The 19,182-nt window shown below is 45.1% G+C and overlaps 1 protein-coding gene across 1 annotated transcript in view; it reads left to right on the top strand.

Moving 5' to 3' along the window:
* The first annotated feature begins 1,348 nt into the window (after positions 1-1,348).
* The window catches only part of LOC137384050 (probable G-protein coupled receptor 139), a 59,031-nt gene continuing 41,197 nt past the window's right edge, over positions 1,349-19,182 (top strand). The window contains exons 1-2 of the mRNA XM_068057613.1: positions 1,349-1,436; positions 1,584-1,778. Of these exons, the coding sequence (XP_067913714.1) occupies positions 1,349-1,436; positions 1,584-1,778 (283 nt within the window). The remainder of the gene's footprint in view (positions 1,437-1,583; positions 1,779-19,182) is intronic.

Genomic DNA, 19,182 nt, shown 5'->3' on the forward strand with positions numbered 1-19,182 from the left:
TTACAACAATGGGTCAGAATCTGAGAAATATAGATTGGAATGTTACAACAATGGGTCACAATCTGAGAACAATAGATTGAAATGTTACAACAATGGGTCAGAATCTGAGAACAATAGATTGGAATGTTACAACAATGGGTCAGAATCTGAGAAAAATAGATTGAAATGTTACAACAATGGGTCACAGTCTGAGCACAATAGATTAGAATGTAACAACAATGGGTCAGAGTCTGAGAACAATAGATTGGAATGTTACAACAATGGGTCACAATCTGAGAACAATAGATTAGAATGTAACAACAATGGGTCAGAATATGAACAATAGATTGGAATGTTACAACAATGGGTCAGAATCTGAGAAAAATAGATTGGAATGTTACAACAATGGGTCACAATCTGAGAACAATAGATTGGAATGTTACAACAATGGGTCACAATCTGAGAACAATAGATTGGAATGTTACAACAATGGGTCAGAATCTGAGAAAAATAGATTGGAATGTTACAACAATGGGTCACAATCTGAGAACAATAGATTGAAATGTTACAACAATGGGTCAGAATCTGAGAAAAATAGATTGGAATGTTACAACAATGGGTCACAATCTGAGAACAATAGATTGGAATGTTACAACAATGGGTCAGAATCTGAGAAAAATAGATTGGAATGTTACAACAATGGGTCACAATCTGAGAACAATAGATTGGAATGTTACAACAATGGGTCAGAATCTGAGAAAAATAGATTGGAATGTAACAACAATGGGTCACAATCTGAGAACAATAGATTGGAATGTTACAACAATGGGTCAGAATCTGAGAAAAATAGATTGGAATGTTACAACAATGGGTCACAATCTGAGAACAATAGATTGGAATGTTACAACAATGGGTCACAATCTGAGAACAATAGATTGGAATGTTACAACAATGGGTCAGAATCTGAGAAAAATAGATTGGAATGTTACAAAAATGGGTCAGAATCTGAGAACAATAGATTGAAATGTTACAACAATGGGTCACAGTCTGAGCACAATAGATTAGAATGTAACAACAATGGGTCAGAATCTGAGAACAATAGATTGGAATGTTACAACAATGGGTCACAATCTGAGAACAATAGATTAGAATGTAACAACAATGGGTCAGAATATGAACAATAGGTTGGAATGTTACAACAATGGGTCACAATCTGAGAACAATAGATTGGAATGTTACAACAATGGGTCAGAATCTGAGAAATATAGATTGGAATGTTACAACAATGGGTTACAATCTGAGAACAATAGATTGGAATGTGACAACAATGGGTCAGAATCTGAGAACAATAGATTGGAATGTTACAACAATGGGTCAGAATCTGAGAAAAATGGATTGGAATGTGACAACAATGGGTCAGAATCTGAGAACAATAGATTGGAATGTTACAACAATGGGTCACAGTCTGAGCACAATAGATTAGAATGTAACAACAATGGGTCGGAATCTGGGAAAAATAGATTGCATTGTAACAACAATGGGTCAGAATCTGGGAAAAATAGATTGCAATGTCACAACAATGGGTCAGAATCTGAGAACAATAGATTGGAATGTTACAACAATGGGTCAAAATCTGAGAACAATAGATTGGAATGTACAGCAATGGACAGGATTTATCCCATTGGTTTGGCCTGGTACTGCAGATTATTTTTGGATAACATTTAAATGGCGGATTTATTATGCACTGAAGATGGTTCAAACGATTTACTATCCCATCCTCGCCATTACTGGTGTCCCTGGTAAGTTTCTGTATCCAACTAGTAGATCTATAAACCAGATTCCACTGATTTAGTGTTGTTTTCATGTAAATCTTGGGAAGACCTAAGCCTTTATCTTCTGTCTCTGTCACAAATACCATTCCAATCCGCTGTCTGCATTCCCCTCCTTGCCCAAAGTCTGAGGCTGAAATAAACTGTTTGCAACCTCTGTGTTATATTTACATGAGAGATGAGTGCAGATCCATATTCTGTCCATCACCAACCCTGCCTACTATCACCTCTGTAATATCACCTGTCTTCACCTTTGCCTCAGCCCATGTGCTGCATCAACCCTCATCTGTGCCTTTATTAAATCCACCCTTGACTATTCCAATTCTATCCTGGTCACCCTCCCAGTTATAAACCTCCATAAACCACAGGCCATCCAGAACTCTGCTGCCTGTATCCGAACTCATACCAAATCCCGATCACCCATCACCCCTGTGCTCACTGATCTACATTGGCTCCTGGTCTGGCAGCACCTTAATCTTAACATTAATATTCTGGTGTTTGAATACCTCCATGGCCTCATCCCTCCAATTACTCCCATTCCCCTGTCCATTTCACATATTCTTGAAAATCTTATGCTTTCAAATCTTTTCCAATTCCCCTTTTGAAGTGAGTTGCTTTCTCTCTCTATCTCCCCCGGCTGTGATTTTCATGCTGGTGCCAATGTTACAGAAACCTTGATCCATAAAATGATGCGATGTGCACAGCCAGCTACTTCTAGTGTGGCCAACACAGTGCCCCATGCTGGGCAGTGGTCTTGACTGGGCAAGCCACGTATGTGCTGTCAGTGTAAGGAGCGGCTCAAGAGGACGTCAGTGCACCAGCCCGACAGTGTTGATGTACGTCTTTGAAAGTTTTTCTGTGCATGTCCACTGACCGCCTGTGTTAGTCATGTCAGATGAACATTCATTCAGCAGCCCGAGGTACCTCCACTAGTGCTATTTAAAATGACCAGACATCCAACTTACAGGTGAGGGGCTTTTGACTTACATCTGCTATTGTAAAGTTGGTGGAGGTGCTGAGGGTGGTTTTCTGGAGGTGGTGTTGTGAGCTGCTGCAGACATTCAGGGAGGACAGAGGATTTGATGACCCAACTCTGGAATAGGTATGGGAACTGTAGTTACAGTGTCTCTGGGTCTGTAACATGACCAACAATTGCAGCAGAGGCTGCAGAGAGGGGAAGCTCTGTAAAGAGGGAGGAGGAGGGGGCTCTGCCCTACCCACTCCGGGTTTTCCAAGAGCACTTTTAGTGTCTACACCAACCCAGGAGCAGTGTGTGAGGTGACTCTGATTCAATAAGGAGGTGGTCACAGAGCTGTGTCATCTCCTGTAGCACCACCTGGAGCCTCACACCAGGGTGAGGACGGAGCTGTCAGTGGCTGTTAAGATCACAGTTTCATTTAAACTCTATGGATCTGGATCTTTCCAGGCAGGAGCAGGAGACATATCCAACATACAGTCAAAGAGAGTCATAGAGTCATTAACTGTACAGAAGGAGTCCATTCATCCCATCATGTCCATGCTGGCTCTCCCAGGAGCAATCCAGTCAGTCCCACTCCCCCGCTCAATCCCTGCAACAAATGCATTTCCTTCAAATGCCCATCAGCTTTCTTTTGAAATCACCGATTGTCTCTGCTTCCACCACACTTGTGGGAGCAGAGTTCCATATCATTAACACCCTATGCATAAAAAGTTCTTCCCCATATCTCCCCTGCATCTGTTGTCCAAAACCTTCAATCTGAGTCCCCCCTAGTCCTTCCAGCAGTTAATGGGAACAGTCTTTATCTTGTCCAAAATATCTAAGCCTGTAATACACAAGTAAGCCAATCTTGTAACTAAAATGCTCCATCCCTGGAACCATTCTGTTAAATCTTCTCTGCACCATTTCAAGGACCTTCACAATCCTTCTGAAGTGTGATGAACAGAATTGGACACAATAGTCCAGCTGAGACCGAACCAGAGATTTTTAAACGTTCATCATAACTTCTCTGCTTTTGTACTCAATACCTCTATTTATGAAATGCAAGATTATATGTGTTTTACTAACCACTCTCTCAATATGTCCTGTCACCTTTAAAGATGGATACACATGCACCCACAGCTCTCTCTGTTCCTGCACACCGTGTACAACTGTGCTATTAATTCTATATTGCCTTCCTATCCTTTCTGTCAAAATGCCTCACCTCACACTTGTCTCACACTTCCATCTGCCACTTGTCTGTCCATTCTTCTTACTATCTATGTCCTGTCACAGATGGTTCTGAATATCCTCACTGTTTGTCACAGCTCAATGTTTGGTATCAGAGACAGATTTTGAAATTCTATTCTGTATTCCAAGATCCAAGTCATTTATACACAGCAAAATAAAACAGTGGCCTGGGCACTGATCCTGGGAAACACCCACTGTCTAATATCCTCCAGTCTCAAAAAACAGCCATTTGATATGACACACTGTTTTATGTACATAGCCATCTTTTTTCATCCAATTGGACACTGACCCTCCCATTCCATGAGACTCAATGTTGGTAATTAACCTTTTATGTGGTACTTTATCAAACACATTCTTCAAACCAATACAGACAACATACATCACATTCCCTTCATCAACTTTCTCTGTTACATCATCAAAAACTTCAATTAGATTAGTCAAGCATAACCTTCCTTTTGTAAATCTATGCTGGCTATCCTTAATTAACTGAAACAAAAACAAGAAATGCTGGATTCACTCAGCAGGTCTGGCAGCATCTGTAGAAAGAGAAGCAGAGTTAACGTTTCGGGTCAGTGACCCTTCTTCGGAACTGACAAATATTAGAAAAGTCACAGATTATAAACAAGTGAGGTGGGGGTTGGGCAAGAGATAACAAAGGAGAAGGTGCAGATTGGACCAGGCCACATAGCTGACCAAAAGGTCACAGAGCAAAGGCAAACAATATGTTAATGGTGTTTTGAAAGACAAAGCATTAGTACAGATTAGGTGTGAATATACTGAATATAGAACATCAGCAAGTGCAAACCTGAAGAAAAACAACCTGAAAAAAACAGTGGGTAAGCAAACTGAACAAACTAAGATGAAATGAAATAAATGCAAAAAATGTAAAAAGGAATGCAAAAAAAAGGAAGAAAAAATAACTAAAAATGACTAAAAATGAAAGTAAAGTGGGGGGCTGTCATGCTCTGAAATTATTGAACTCAATGTTCAGTTCGGCAGGCTGTAGTGTGCCTAATCGGTAGATGAGATGCTGTTCCTCGAGCTTGCGTTGATGTTCACTGGAACACTGCAGCAATCCCAGGACAGAGATGTGAGCATGAGAGCAGGGGGGAGTGTTGAAATGGCAAGCAACCGGAAGCTCAGGGTCCTGCTTGCGGACTGAGCGAAGATGTTCCACAAAGCGGTCACCCAGTCTGCGCTTGGTCTCCCCAATGTAGAGGAGACCACACTGTGAGCAGCGAATACAGTATACTACATTGAAAGAAGTACAAGTAAATTGCTGCTTCACCTGAAAGGAGTGTTTGGGGCCTGGGATAGTGAGGAGAGAGGAGGTAAATGGGCAGGTATTACACCTCCTGCGATTGCAAGGGAAGGTGCCCTGGGACGGGGACGAGGTGGTGGGGGTAATGGAGGAGTGGACCAGGGTGTCGCGGAGGGAACGATCCCTTCGGAATGCTGACAGGGGAAGGGAGGGGAAGATGCGACTGGTAGTGGCATCACGCTGGAGGTGGCGAAAATGGCGGAGGTTGATCCTTTGGATATGGAGGCTGGTGGGATGAAAAGTGAGGACAAGGGGAACCCTGTCACGGTTCTGGGAGGGAGGGGAAGGGGTGAGGGTAGAGGTGCGGGGAATGGGTCGGACACGGTTGAGGGCCCTGTCAACCACAGTGGGGGGAAATCCTCGGTTGAGGAAAAAGGAGGTCATATCAGAAGCACCGTCATGGAAGGTAGCATCATCAGAGCAGATGCGTCGGAGACGGAGAAACTGGGAGAATGGAATGGAGTCCTTACAGGAGGTAGGGTGTGAAGAAGTGTAGTCGAGGTAGCTGTGGGAGTCAGTGGGCTTATAATGGATGTTGTCCTTTTCCCCTGATTATTGTTTCTAAAACATTTCCCACCACTGATGTTAAACTAACTGACCAGTAGTTGCTAGGCCTGTGTGTTGTCCATTGATAATTCTGGGAGGTGAATGTGACCATCTATGTCATCATTTTCTCCCTCAGCAGAGAGAAGCAGGATGAGAGATCCCGTGGCTTTGTCAGGATAACGGGATTCCTGATGGTGTAGCTGTCTCTGCGGGGCCCCCAGGTCAACGGGGAGAGTTACAGGAATTGAAAGAACTCTCACTCCATTAATGTACAGTTGGTGTGTGAGCATGCCCAGTACATCATGTTGGTGAATGTCCACTATCCTAGCAGCAGCCACCATACCTTCATTCTGAAGCAGTCAGCCAGTCCCAACGTCTTCGGACCCCCGTGCAGAACCAGAATGTGGCTCCTCAGAGACAAAGGAAACCCCCCTCTAGACACAGATCATGTTTCTACACCCCAAACCACCTCACACTGTCAACCAACCTCACACAATTAACATGTGTATAACGTGAGCAATGGAGTCACCAGGAACACAGTGGAACAGACCATCGGCGTGATGAAGCAACGCTTCTGATGTCTGAACCGCTCGCGGGAGCCCTCCAGTACACACTGGAGCAGGTGTCGAAGTTCATGGTGTTCTGCTGCACCCTTCATATCATCACCATCATGAGGGAACAAGCACTGGCACCAGGAATCCGGAGGCTACCCCAGGAGGAGGAGGAGGCGGCAGGGGGGATATTTCCCAGATGCCTTCCACCCGGACAGGCTGTCGGAGAGTATCTGCTAAGATTCTTTCTCCCACAGGACAACTTCCCTTTCCCACCATGTATCCCCCATTCTCCACCATTACACCCATCTGAGATGCCCCATCACAGTGTCCCCTCAGTTACCATCCTGTAATAAAAAACACCAACAAAAACCTGTTCAATAACACCTTATCCAACAACAGATCCAATTATACAAACAAAACTGAACTATTCACCATTGTGTATTCCCTTAGTGCCTGCCTTGTGGGTTCCCTCAACTTGCCTAGTGCTCCTACACAGTGTTTCCCCAGTGACTGCAGCATGGCTGGTGGAAGGCTGCTGACTTTCACTGGGCTGACTGCAGATGGCCTTGCAGGACGTCCTCGAGCAGCTCTGGGTTTGACGGCTCGGATTCAGACTGTATCACCTCGACTTGGGCAGCAGCTCCAGCAATGTTCACATCTGAGTCCTGTGTATTACAACTCGTTTGTGACCACGTTCTCCGGGAGCTGCCACATGAACTATCCTTTCACCCTGGCCTGGCTGCAGCTCACTCGTGCTCTTTGACTCACCACGTGCAGATTCCGAGTTTATACCAGCCTCTAAGGTACACACAGTGTAAGTATTTGATCTGGTGGCTGTGAGTATCAGACCCAATGATGGGGCTTCACCATCGGTGCTCCATTGCTGTTCTCTCTCTGTCTTCTGGAGCTGCTGTGACTGGGAAGCAAGAAGTTTTGGGCTGTCATCTTCTGTCTCTTGCTCATAGAATCAGATATTTTTGCAGCACAGAAGGAGGATATTCGGCCCATTGTGTTAGTGCTGTCTCCTTGAAAGAGCTATCTAATTAGTTCCATTCCCCTCCTCTTGCCTCACATTCCAGCTTTTTTTCTCCGTTTCATGTATTTGTTAAATTCCCTTTTGAAAGATATTATTGAATCTGCTTCCACCATGTTTTCTGGCAGTGAATTCCAGATCCCAACAACTCGTTATGTAAGAACATTCTCCTCATTTCATCTCTGGTTCTTTGTCAATTACCTTCAATCTGTGTCTTCTTAATACTGAACTTTCTGACACTGGAAACAGTTTCACATTAATTACCCGATCAAAACCCTTCATGATTTTGAATTCTATATTAAATCTCCCCTTACGCTTCACCGCTCTAAAGAGAACAATCCCAGCTTTTTTGATCTCTCCATGTAACTGAATTGCCTGATCCCTGGTACCATATGATTAAAATTCTGCTGTTCTATGTGTCATGTACTGGGATATGCTGTAGTGTTTTATATAGATTTAACATAACTTCCCAGTTTTGTTTTCTCTGCCTCTATTTATAAAGCCCAGGATCTCATATACTTTATGAACTGCTTTGTTAATCCGTCCTGTGACCTTCAACGATTTACTCATAAACTCCCCAGGTCTCCCTGTTCTTGCAATTTTTACAGTTGCAACATGTAGCTTGTGTTGTCTCTCCACATGCATCCTTCTAAAATGTATTACCTCACTCATCTGCTGTGACAATTCAAATTTGAGAAGATTGAAGACATTGTTTTCAGTTCCCGCTCCAAACTTCATTCCCTAGCTACCGACTCCATCCCTCTCCCTGGCAACTCTGCGAGACTAAACCAGACTGGTCGCACCTTGGTGTCATATTTGACCCCGAGATGACCTTCTGACCACATCTACACATCTTCACTAAAGCAGCCTATCTGCACCTAGAATATCATCGGAAAATCATAGAATGATTATAACACAGAAAGAGGCTATTTGGCCCATTGTGTCTCTGCAGGCCAGATAACAATACCACCAGCCGAATCCCACCTTCCAGTATTTGGTCCGTAGCTCTGCAGATTACGATAGTTGAGGTGCAGCAAGACTCCTTTAAAATGAATTCAGAGTTTCTGCCTCAACTATCCTTTCAGACAGTGAGTTTCAGACCCCCAACACACTCTGGGTGATTTTTCCCCTCATCTCCCCTCTAATTTTTCTACCACTCACTTTAAATCTGTGCCCCCTCATCACTGATCTCTCTGCTGAGGTGAATAGATCCTTCACCTCCACTCTACCCAGCCCCCTCACGATTTTGTTCATTTCAGTCAGATCTCCCCTCAGCCATCTCTGTTTCAAGGAGAACAACCCCAGCCTATCCAATCTTTCCTCATAGCTGCATTTTTCCAGTCCTGGCAACAGCCTCTTAAATCTACTCTGTAGCCTCTCGAGTGCAATTACATCCTTTCTGTAATGAGGTGACAGAACTGCACACTGTACTCAAGTTGTGGCCTAACCAATGAGTTATATATTTCCAGAATAACCTCCCTGCTCTTATATTCGATACCTCGGCTAATAAAGGAAAGGGTTATATATGCCTTCTTAACTACCTGACGACCTGTCCTGCTAACTATAGGGATCTGTGGACATTTACTCCAAGGTCCGTTACTTCCATGACACTTCTCAGTATTTTCCATTAATCGTGTATTCCTTTGCCTTGTTTGTCCTCCCCAAATGCATCACCTCACACTTCTCCAGGTTGAATTCCATTTGCCACTTTTCTGCTCATCTGACCAGACCATCAATATCTTGCTGCAGCCTACAGCTATCCTCCACGATTTCTACCACATGGCCAATCTTTGTGTCGTCTGCAAACGTCTTGATCATGCCCCCTACATTTACAACCAAATCGTTAACGCACACCACAAAAAGCAGGGGACCCAATACTGAGCCCTGCAGATACAGCCCTTCAGTTACAAAGTCACCCGTCAACAATTACCCTTTGTTTCCTGCCACTGAGTAAATTTAGTATCCACCCTGCTACATTTCCATGGACCCCATGGGATTTTATTTTGTTAAACAGTCTTCCCTGTGGGACCTTGTCACAGGGGCAGGAATGGATGTTGGATGTTCCGGGGTTTAGATGTTTCAAAAGGAATAGGGAGGGCGGTAAAAGAGGTGGGGGAGTGGCATTGCTAATCAGGGATAGTATCACAGCTGCAGAAAGGGAGGTCGTCGACGAGGGTTTGTCTACTGAGTCAGTATGGGTGGAAGTCAGAAACAGGAAAGGAGCAGTCACTTTATTGGGAGTTTTCTATAGACCCCCCAATAGCAACAGAGACACGGAGGAACAGATTGGGAGGCAGATTTTGGAAAGGTGCAGAAGTAACAGGGTTGTTGTCATGGGTGACTTCAACTTCCCTAATATTGATGGGAACCTCCTTAGTGCAAATAGTTTGGATGGAGCAGATTTTGTCAGGTGTGTCCAGGAAGGTTTCCTGACTCAATATGTAGATAGGCCGACTAGAGGGGAGGCTATGTTGGATTTGGTGCTTGGCAACGAACCAGGCCAGGTGGCAGATCTCTCGGTGGGAGAGCATTTCGGTGATAGTGATCACAACTCCCTGACCTTTACTATAGTCATGGAGAGGGATAGGAACAGACGGGATGGGAAAATATTAATTGGGGGAGGGGGAATTACAATGATATTAGGCAGGATCTGGGGAGCTTAAATTGGGAACAGATGTTCTCAGGAAAATGCACGACGGAAATTTGGAGGGTGTTTAGGGAGCATTTGCTGCGACTGCTGGATAGGTTTGTCCCGATGAGGCAAGGAAGGGATGGTAGGGTGAAGGAACCTTGGATGACAAGAGATGTGGAACAGCTAGTCAAGAGGAAGAAGGAAGCTTACTTAAGGTTGAGGAAGCAAGGATCAGACAGGGCTCTAGAGGGTTACAAGGTAGCCAGGAAGGAACTGAAGAATGGACTTAGGAGAGCTAGAAGGGGACATGAAAAAGTCTTGGCGGGTAGGATTAAGGAAAATCCCAAGGCGTTCTACACTGATGTGAGGAACAAGAGGATGGCCAGAGTGAGGGTAGGGCCGATCAGGGATAGTGGAGGGAACTTGTGCCTGGAGTCAGAGGAGGTAGGGGAGGTCCTGAATGAATACTTTGCTTCAGTATTCACTAGTGAGAGGGACCTGGTCGTTTGTGAGGACATTGTGAAACAGGCTGATATGCTCAAACAGGTTGATGTTAAGAAGGAGGATGTGCTGGAAATTTTGAAAGACATGAGGATAGATAGGTCCCCAGGGTCAGATGGGATATACCCAAGGTTAATACGGGAAGCGAGGGAAGAGATTGCCTCGCATTTGGCGATGATCTTTGCGTCCTCACTGTCCACTGGAGTAGTACCGGATGATTAGCAGTGGTTAGCACCGCAGTCTCACAGCTCCAGCAACCCGGGTTCAATTCTGGGTACTGCCTGTGTGGAGTTTGCAAGTTCTCCCTGTGTCTGCGTGGGTTTCCTCCAGGTGCTCCGGTTTCCTCCCACATGCCAAAGACTTGCAGGTTGATAGGTAAATTGGCCATTATAAATTGTCCCTAGTATAGATAGGTGGTCGGGAAATATAGTGACAGGTGGGGATGTGGTAGGAATATGGAATTAGTGTAAGATTAGGATAAATGGGTGGTTGATGGTCGGCACAGACTCGGTTTCAGTGCTGTATCTCTAACTAACTAACTAACATTGGAGGGTGGCAAATATTATTCCCTTGTTCAAGAAAGGGAATAGGGATAACCCTGGGAATTATAGACCAGTCAGTCTTCCGTCGGTGGTGGGCAAATTATTGGAGAGGAATCTGAGAGACAGGATTTATGATTATTTGGAAAAGCATATTTTGATTAGAGACAGTCAGCATGGCTTTGTGAGGGGCAGGTCATGCCTCACAAGCCTTATTGAATTCTTTGAAAATGTGACAAAACACATTGATGAAGGAAGAGCAGTGGATGTGGTGTATATGGATTTTAGCAAGGCGTTTGATAAGGTTCCCCATGGTAGGCTCATTCAGAAAGTAAGGAGACATGGGATACAGGGAAAGTTGGCTGTCTGGATACAGAATTGGCTGGCCCATAGAAGACAGAGGGTGATAGTAGATGGAAAGTATTCAGCATGGAGCTCGGTGACCAGTGGTGTTCCGCAGGGATCTGTTCTGGGACCTCTGCTCTTTGTGATTTTTATAAATGACTTGGATGAGGAAGTGGAAGGCTGGGTTAGTAAGTTTGCCAATGACACAAAGGTTGCTGGAGTTGTGGATAGTGTTAAAGGCTGTTCTAGGTTGCAACGGGACATTGACAGGATGCAGAAGCTGGGCAGATGGAGTTCAATCTGGAAAAGTGTGAAGTGATTCATTTTGGAAGGTCGAATTTGAATGCAGAATACAGGCTTAAAGACAGGATTCTTGGTAGTGTGGAGGAACAGAGGGATCTTGGGGTCCACGTCCATAGATCGCTCAAGGTTGACACCCAGGTTGATAGGGTTGTTAAGAAGGCGTATGGTGTGTTGGCTTTCATTAACAGGGGGATTGAGTTTAAGAGCCGCGAGGTTATGCGTCAGCTCTATAAATCCCTGGTTAGATCACACTTGGAATATTGTGTTCAGTTCTGGTCACCTCATTATAGGAAGGATGTGGAAGCTTTAGAGAGGGTGCAGAGGAGATTTACCAAGATGCTGCCTGGACTGGAGGGCATGTCTTACGAAGAAAGATTGAGGGAGATAGGGCTTTTCTCATTGGAGCGAAGAAGGATGAGAGGTGACTTGATAGAGGGGTACAAGATGATGAGAGGCATAGATAGAGTGGATAGCCAGAGACGTTTTCCCAGGGTGGAAAGGGCTATCACCAGGGGGCATAATTTTAAGGTGATTGAAGGAAGGTTTAGGGGAGATGTCAGAGGTAAGTTCTTTACACAGAGAGTGGTGGGTGCGTGGAATGTACTGCCAGCGGTAGTAGGAGAAGCAGATACATTAGGGACATTTGAGCGACTCTTGGATAGGTACATGGATGAAAGTAGAATGAAGGGTATGTAGGTAGTTTGATCTTAGAGTATGTTAAAGGGTCGGAACAACATCGTGGGCCGAAGGGCCTGTACTGTGCTGTACTGTTCTATGTTCTAAAAGACTTGCCAAAATCCATGTAGTCGACATCAACTACACTACCCTCATCTAACCTCCTTTGTTCCTTCTTCAAGAATTTCAATTAAGTTCGTCAGACACGATCTTCCCTTAACAAATCCATGCTGACTATCCTTAATTAATCTCTGCCTTTCTTAGTGACAGTTTAGCCTGTCTCTCAGAATTGATTCCAATAATTTGCCCACTACTGAGGTTAAACAGACTGGCCTGTAATTATTCAGTCTATCCCTTGCTCCCTTTTTAAACTGAGGTACAATGTTAGCAGTTCTCCAATCCTCTGGTTCCATACCTGTATCCAGTGAGGTCTCGAAAGTGATGGTCAGACCCTCTGCTATTTCCTCTCTTGCTTCTTTTAACAACCTGGGGTATATTTCATCTGGATCTGGTGATTTATCAACTTTCAAGGATACTAATCCCATGAATACTTCCTCTCTCCCTATGTTTATCATATACAATACTTCACACTCTTCCTCATTAACTACAATATCTGCATTGTCCCCCTCTTTTGTGAAGACAGACACAAAGTATTCATTAAGAACCATACCAATATCTTCCTCCCCTGCACATAGGTTACCTTTTTGGTCTATTATGGGCCCTACTCTCCCCTTAGTTATCACCTTACTGTTAATATATTGATATAGGATCTTTGGGTTCACCGTGATTTTGCTTGCCAATGTTTTTCCTTGCCCTCTCTTTGCTTTCCTAATTTCCTTTTTGATTCCACCCCTCCACTTTCTATACTCCTCTCGGTTTTCTGTAGTAGAGAGTTCTCGGTGTCGGACATAAGCTTTCCTTTTCTGCCTTATCTTAACCTGTAAGCTTCTTGACATCCATGGTGCTCAAGATTTGGCCATCTCACCCTTTTTTTCTTTGTGGGAACATGTTTCCTCTGAACCTCTTGAATCTGACCTTTGAATGCTTCCCACTGTTCTGACACTGATTTACCTTCAAGTAGCTGTTTCCAGTCCACTTTCGCTAAATCACAAACAAAAACAAGAAATGCTGGATTCACTCAGCAGGTCTGGCAGCATCTGTGGAAAGAGAAGCAGAGTTAACGTTTCGGGTCAGTGACCCTTCTTCGGAAGAAGGGTCACTGACCCGAAACGTTAACTCTGCTTCTCTTTCCACAGATGCTGCCAGACCTGCTGAGTGAATCCAGCATTTCTTGTTTTTGTTTCAGATTTCCAGCATCCGCATTATTTTGCTTTTATTCGCTAAATCACACCTCAGTTTAGTAAAATTAGCCTTGCCTCAATTGAGAACTCTAACTCCTGTTCTTTCTTTGTCCTTTTCCATAATTCTGTTAAAACTGACTAAATTACGATCACTACCTCCAAAAAGCTCTCCCACTGCCACTACTTCCAACTGCCCATCTTCATTTCCTAAAACTAAGTCTAAAACTGTGCCCCCTCTCTTGTTGGACTTTCTCCATACTGGGCAAAATGGTTCTCCTAAATACGGGTCAAAAAAGTTCTCCGTAACATCACCTGATGTCACCCCTGTCTCAGCTCCTCTGCTCAAAACCCTCATTCATTTGTTCATTCCCTCTAGACCTGACCATACCAATGTCATTCTGCTGATCTCCCGCATCTACTGTCTGTAAACTTCAGGTCATCCAAAACTCTGCTGCTGAAGTGTTAAATCACAGTAGCTCCCGTTCATCTATCACTCCTGTGTTCGCTGACCTCCATTGGCAGGCGATTAATAAATGTCTTGATTTTAAAATTCTCAGCCCTGTTTTCAAATTCCTCCATGGTCTCACCACCCCCTGGGCTGGATTTTATGGGCCACCGTGAGTTGAGGTCGGAGGCAGGAGGCTCAGAGAATGGCGATGGGTAGTGGGGGCAGAGGGCCTGACTCAGCCCATTGCCAAGTGATCTTGCCTGGGCAGGGATAGGCCCACAATGACCTTCCTGCCCAGAGGCCAATTGAGCCCCAAAAGTAGTCACTGTGATTTAACCATCGGCGGGGGTAACACCACCACCTGGAGAGGGGACCTTGGAAAATGGGGTTCCCTACCTGCAGGCTTGCAGAGTCTCTCTCCTCCATGGACAATCTGTGGTCCAGTGAGGGTCCCGACCGGCAAACAATGATCCTCCCAGAATAACCTCTCCCCCAGGTCTAAATGACCACGCGTCCAATCCCACTCAGCAGGTCCTCCACACTGGACCCAGTGACCCGTCACACACACATACACCGATTAGACCACTGGCACTGAGGCAGACAGATACACAAACACAAACACGCACCGATCAGACCACAGCACTTAGGCAGACAGGTACACAAACACACGCACACAGTGATCAGTCCCCAGGCACTTAGGCAGACAGGTACACAAACACACATCGATCAGTCCCCAGGCACTGAGGCAGACAGGTACACAAACACAAACACACACCGATCAGACACCATGCACTGCGGCAGACAGATATGCAAACACACACACACAGTGATCAGACCCCAGGACTGAGACAGACAGAAATACAAACACACAAAAAAATAAGACCCGAGGAACTGAGACAGACAGAAACACACACACACAAACACACACATATCACACCCCAGGAACTGAGACACAGAGATATACAAACACACACACACACACTCACAAACACACACAGATCTGACCCTAGGCACTGAGACAGACAGATATACAAACACACACACACACACAAACGCAATGATCAGACCACAGGCACTGAGGCAGACAGATGTACAAACACAAACACACTCACCGATCAGACACGAGGCACTGAGGCAGACAGATATACAAATACACGCACAGACACACACAGATCAGACCCCAGGCACCGCCGCAGACAGATATGCAGACACACACACACAGAAATACACGCCAATCAGACTCCAGGAGCTGAGACAGACAGATATACAAATACACAGACACACACATCAGAACCCAGGACTGAGACAGACAGATATACAAAGACACAAACACACACACACATACAGAAAAAACAGAGCCCAGGCATTGAGGCAGACAGATATGCAAACACACACAGAAACACACGCCGATCAAACCCCATTAGCTGCGACAGACAGATATACAAACACGCAAAAAAAATCAGAACACAGGAACTGAGACAGACAGATATACAAACACACACACACACACACACACACATATCACACCCTAGGAGCTGAGAAAGACATATATATACACACACATAAACATAAACACACACAGATCAGACCACAGGCACTGAGGCAGACAGATATACAAACACACACACACACGCGCACGCCGATTAGACCCCAGACGCTGAGGCAGACAGATATACAAATACGCACACTCAAACATACACAGATCAGATCCCAGGCACTGAAGAAGACAGATATACACGCCCATTATCAAAAAGGAGGAGGTGTTGGGTGTCTTGCAAAGCATTGAGGTAGATCAGTCCCCAGGGCCTGATGGGATCTACCCTAGAATACCGAGGGAGGCAAGGGAAGAAATTGCTGGGGCCTTGACAGAAATCTTTGCATCCTCATTGGCTACAGGTGAGGTCCCAGAGGACTGGAGAATAGTCAATGTTGTTCCTTTGTTTAAGAAGGGTAGCAAGGATAATCCAGGAAATTATAGGCCGGTGAGCCTTACGTCAGTGGTAGGGAAATTATTAGAGAGGATTCTTCGGGACAGGATTTACTCCCATTTGGAAACAAATGGACTTATTAGCGAGTGGCAGCATGGTTTTGTGAAGGGGAGGTCGTGTTTCAATAATTTGATTGAGTTTTTTGAGGAAGTGACAAAGATGATTGATGAAGGAAGGGCAGTGGATGTTATCTATATGGACTTCAGTAAAGCCTTTGACAAGGTCCCTCATGGCAGACTGGTACAAAAGGTGAAGTTACACGGGATCAGAGGTGAGCTGGAAAGATGGATACAGAACTGGCTCGGTCATAGAAGACAGAGGGTAACAGTGGATGGGTGTTTTTCTGAATGGAGGGATGTGACTAGTGGTGTTCCGCAGCGATCAGTGCTGGGACCTTTGCTGTTTGTAGTATATATAAATGATTTGGAGGAAAATGTAGCTGGTCTGATTAGTAGGTTTGCGGACGACACAAAGGTTGGTGGAGTTGCGGATAGTGATGAGGATTGTCAGAGGATACAGCAGGATATAGATCGGTTGGAGACTTGGGCGGAGAAATGGCAGATGGAGTTTAATCCGGACAAATGTGAGGTAATGCATTTTGGAAGGTCTAATGCAGGTGGGAAGTATACAGTAAATGGCAGAACCCTTAGGAGTATTGACAGGCAGAGAGATCTGGGCGTACAGGTCCACAGGTCACTGAAAGTGGCAACGCAGGTGGATAAGGTAGTCAAGAAGGCATACGGCATGCTTGCCTTCATCGGTCGGGGCATGGAGTAAATAAATCGGCAAGTCATGCTGCAGCTGTACAGAACTTTAGTTAGGCCACACTTAGAATATTGCGTGCAATTCTGGTCACCACACTACCAGAAGGACGTGGAGGCTTTGGAGAGGGTACAGAGGAGGTTTACCAGGTTGTTGCCTGGTCTGGAGGGCATTAGCTGAGGAGAGGTTGGATAAACTCGGATTGTTTTCACTGGAACGACGGAGGTGGAGGGGCGACATGATAGAGGTTTACAAAGTTATGAGTGGCATGGACAGAGTGGATAGTCAGAAGCTTTTTCCCAGGGTGGAAGAGTCAGTTACTGGGGGACATAGGTTTAAGGTGCAAGGGGCAAAGTTTAGAGGGGATGTGCAAGGCAAGTTTTTTACACAGAGGGTGGTGAGTGCCTGGAACTTGCTGCCAGGGGAGGTGGTGGAAGCAGATACGATAGCGACGTTTAAGACAAATCTTAATTTATCTTGACAAATATATGAATAGGAAGGGAATAGAGCGATATGGGCCCCAGAAGTGCAGTTTCGGCAGGCATCAAGATCGGCGCAGGATTGGCGGGCCGAATGGCCGGTTCCTGTGCTGTTCTTTGTTCTTTGTTCCCATAAACACACACATATCACACCCTAGGAGCTGAGAAAGACATAAGAAAGACAGGTTCACAAGGAGGAGGTGTTAGCAATTTTGGAAAGTGTGAAAATAGATAAGTCCCCTGGGCCAGATGGGATTTATCCTAGGATTCTCTGGGCAGCCAGGGAGGAGATTGCAGAGCCTTTGTCCTCGATTTTTATGTCGTCATTGTCGACAGGAATAGTGCCGGAAGACTGGAGGATAGCAAATGTTGTCCCCTTGTTCAAGAAGGGGAGTAGAGACAGCCCTGGTAATTATAGACCTGTGAGCCTTACTTCGGTTGTGGGAAAAATGTTGGAAAAGGTTATAAGAGATAGGATTTATAATCATCTTGAAAAGAATAAGTTCATTAGAGATAGTCAGCACGGTTTTGTGAAGGGTAAGTCGTGCCTCACAAACCTTATTGAGTTTTTTGACAAGGTGACCAAACAGGTGGATGAGGGTAAAGCCGTGGATGTGGTCTATATGGATTTCAGTAAGGCGTTTGATAAAGTTCCCCACGGTAGGCTATTGCAGAAAATACAGAAGTATGGGATTGAAGGTGAATTAGTGCTTTGGATCAGAAATTGGCTAGCTGAAAGAAGACAGAGGGTGGTGGTTGATGGTAAATGTTCATCCTGGAGTTTAGTTACTAGTGGTGTACCGCAAGGATCTGTTTTGGGGCCACTGCTGTTTGTCATTTTTATAAATGACCTGGATGAGGCTGTAGAAGGGTGGGTTAGTAAATTTGTGGATGACACGAAGGTCGGTGGAGTTGTGGATAGTGCCGAAGGATGTTGTAGGTTACAGAGGAACATAGATAGGCTGCAGAGCTGGGCTGAGAGATGGCAAATGGAGTTTAATGCGGAAAAGTGTGAGGTGATTCACTTTGGAAGGAGTAACAGGATTGCAGAATACTGGGCTAATGGGAAGATTCTTGGTAGTGTAGATGAGCAGAGAGATCTTGGTGTCCAGGTACATAAATCCCTGAAAGTTGCCACCCAGGTTAATAGAGCTGTTAAGAAGGCATATGGTGTGTTAGCTTTTATTAGTAGGGGGATCGAGTTTAGGAGCCACGAGGTCATGCTGCAGCTGTACAGAACTCTGGTGCGGCCGCACCTGGAGTATTGCGTGCAGTTCTGGTCACCGCATTATAGGAAGGATGTGGAAGCTTTGGAAAAGTTGCAGAGGAGATTTACTAGGATGTTGCCTGGTATGGAGGGAAGGTCTTACGAGGAAAGGCTGAGGGACTTGAGGTTGTTTTCGTTCGAGAGAAGGAGGAGAAGAGGTGACTTAATAGAGACATATAAGATAATCAGAGGGTTGGACAGGGTGGATAGTGAGAGCCTTTTTCCTAGGATGGTGATGGCAAACACGAGGGGACATAGCTTTAAGTTGAGGGGTGGTAGATAGAGGACAGATGTCAGAGGTAGTTTCTTTACACAGAGAGTAGTAGGGGCATGGAACGCCCTGCCTGCAACAGTAGTAGACTCGCCAACTTTAAGGGCATTTAAGTGGTCATTGGATAGACATATGGATGAAAATGGAATAGTGTAGGTCAGATGGTTTCACAGGTCGGCGCAACATCGAGGGCCGAAGGGCCT

The sequence above is a fragment of the Heterodontus francisci genome, chromosome 25 (assembly GCF_036365525.1).
Source record: "Heterodontus francisci isolate sHetFra1 chromosome 25, sHetFra1.hap1, whole genome shotgun sequence".
In the NCBI taxonomy this organism is placed as follows: domain Eukaryota; kingdom Metazoa; phylum Chordata; class Chondrichthyes; order Heterodontiformes; family Heterodontidae; genus Heterodontus; species Heterodontus francisci.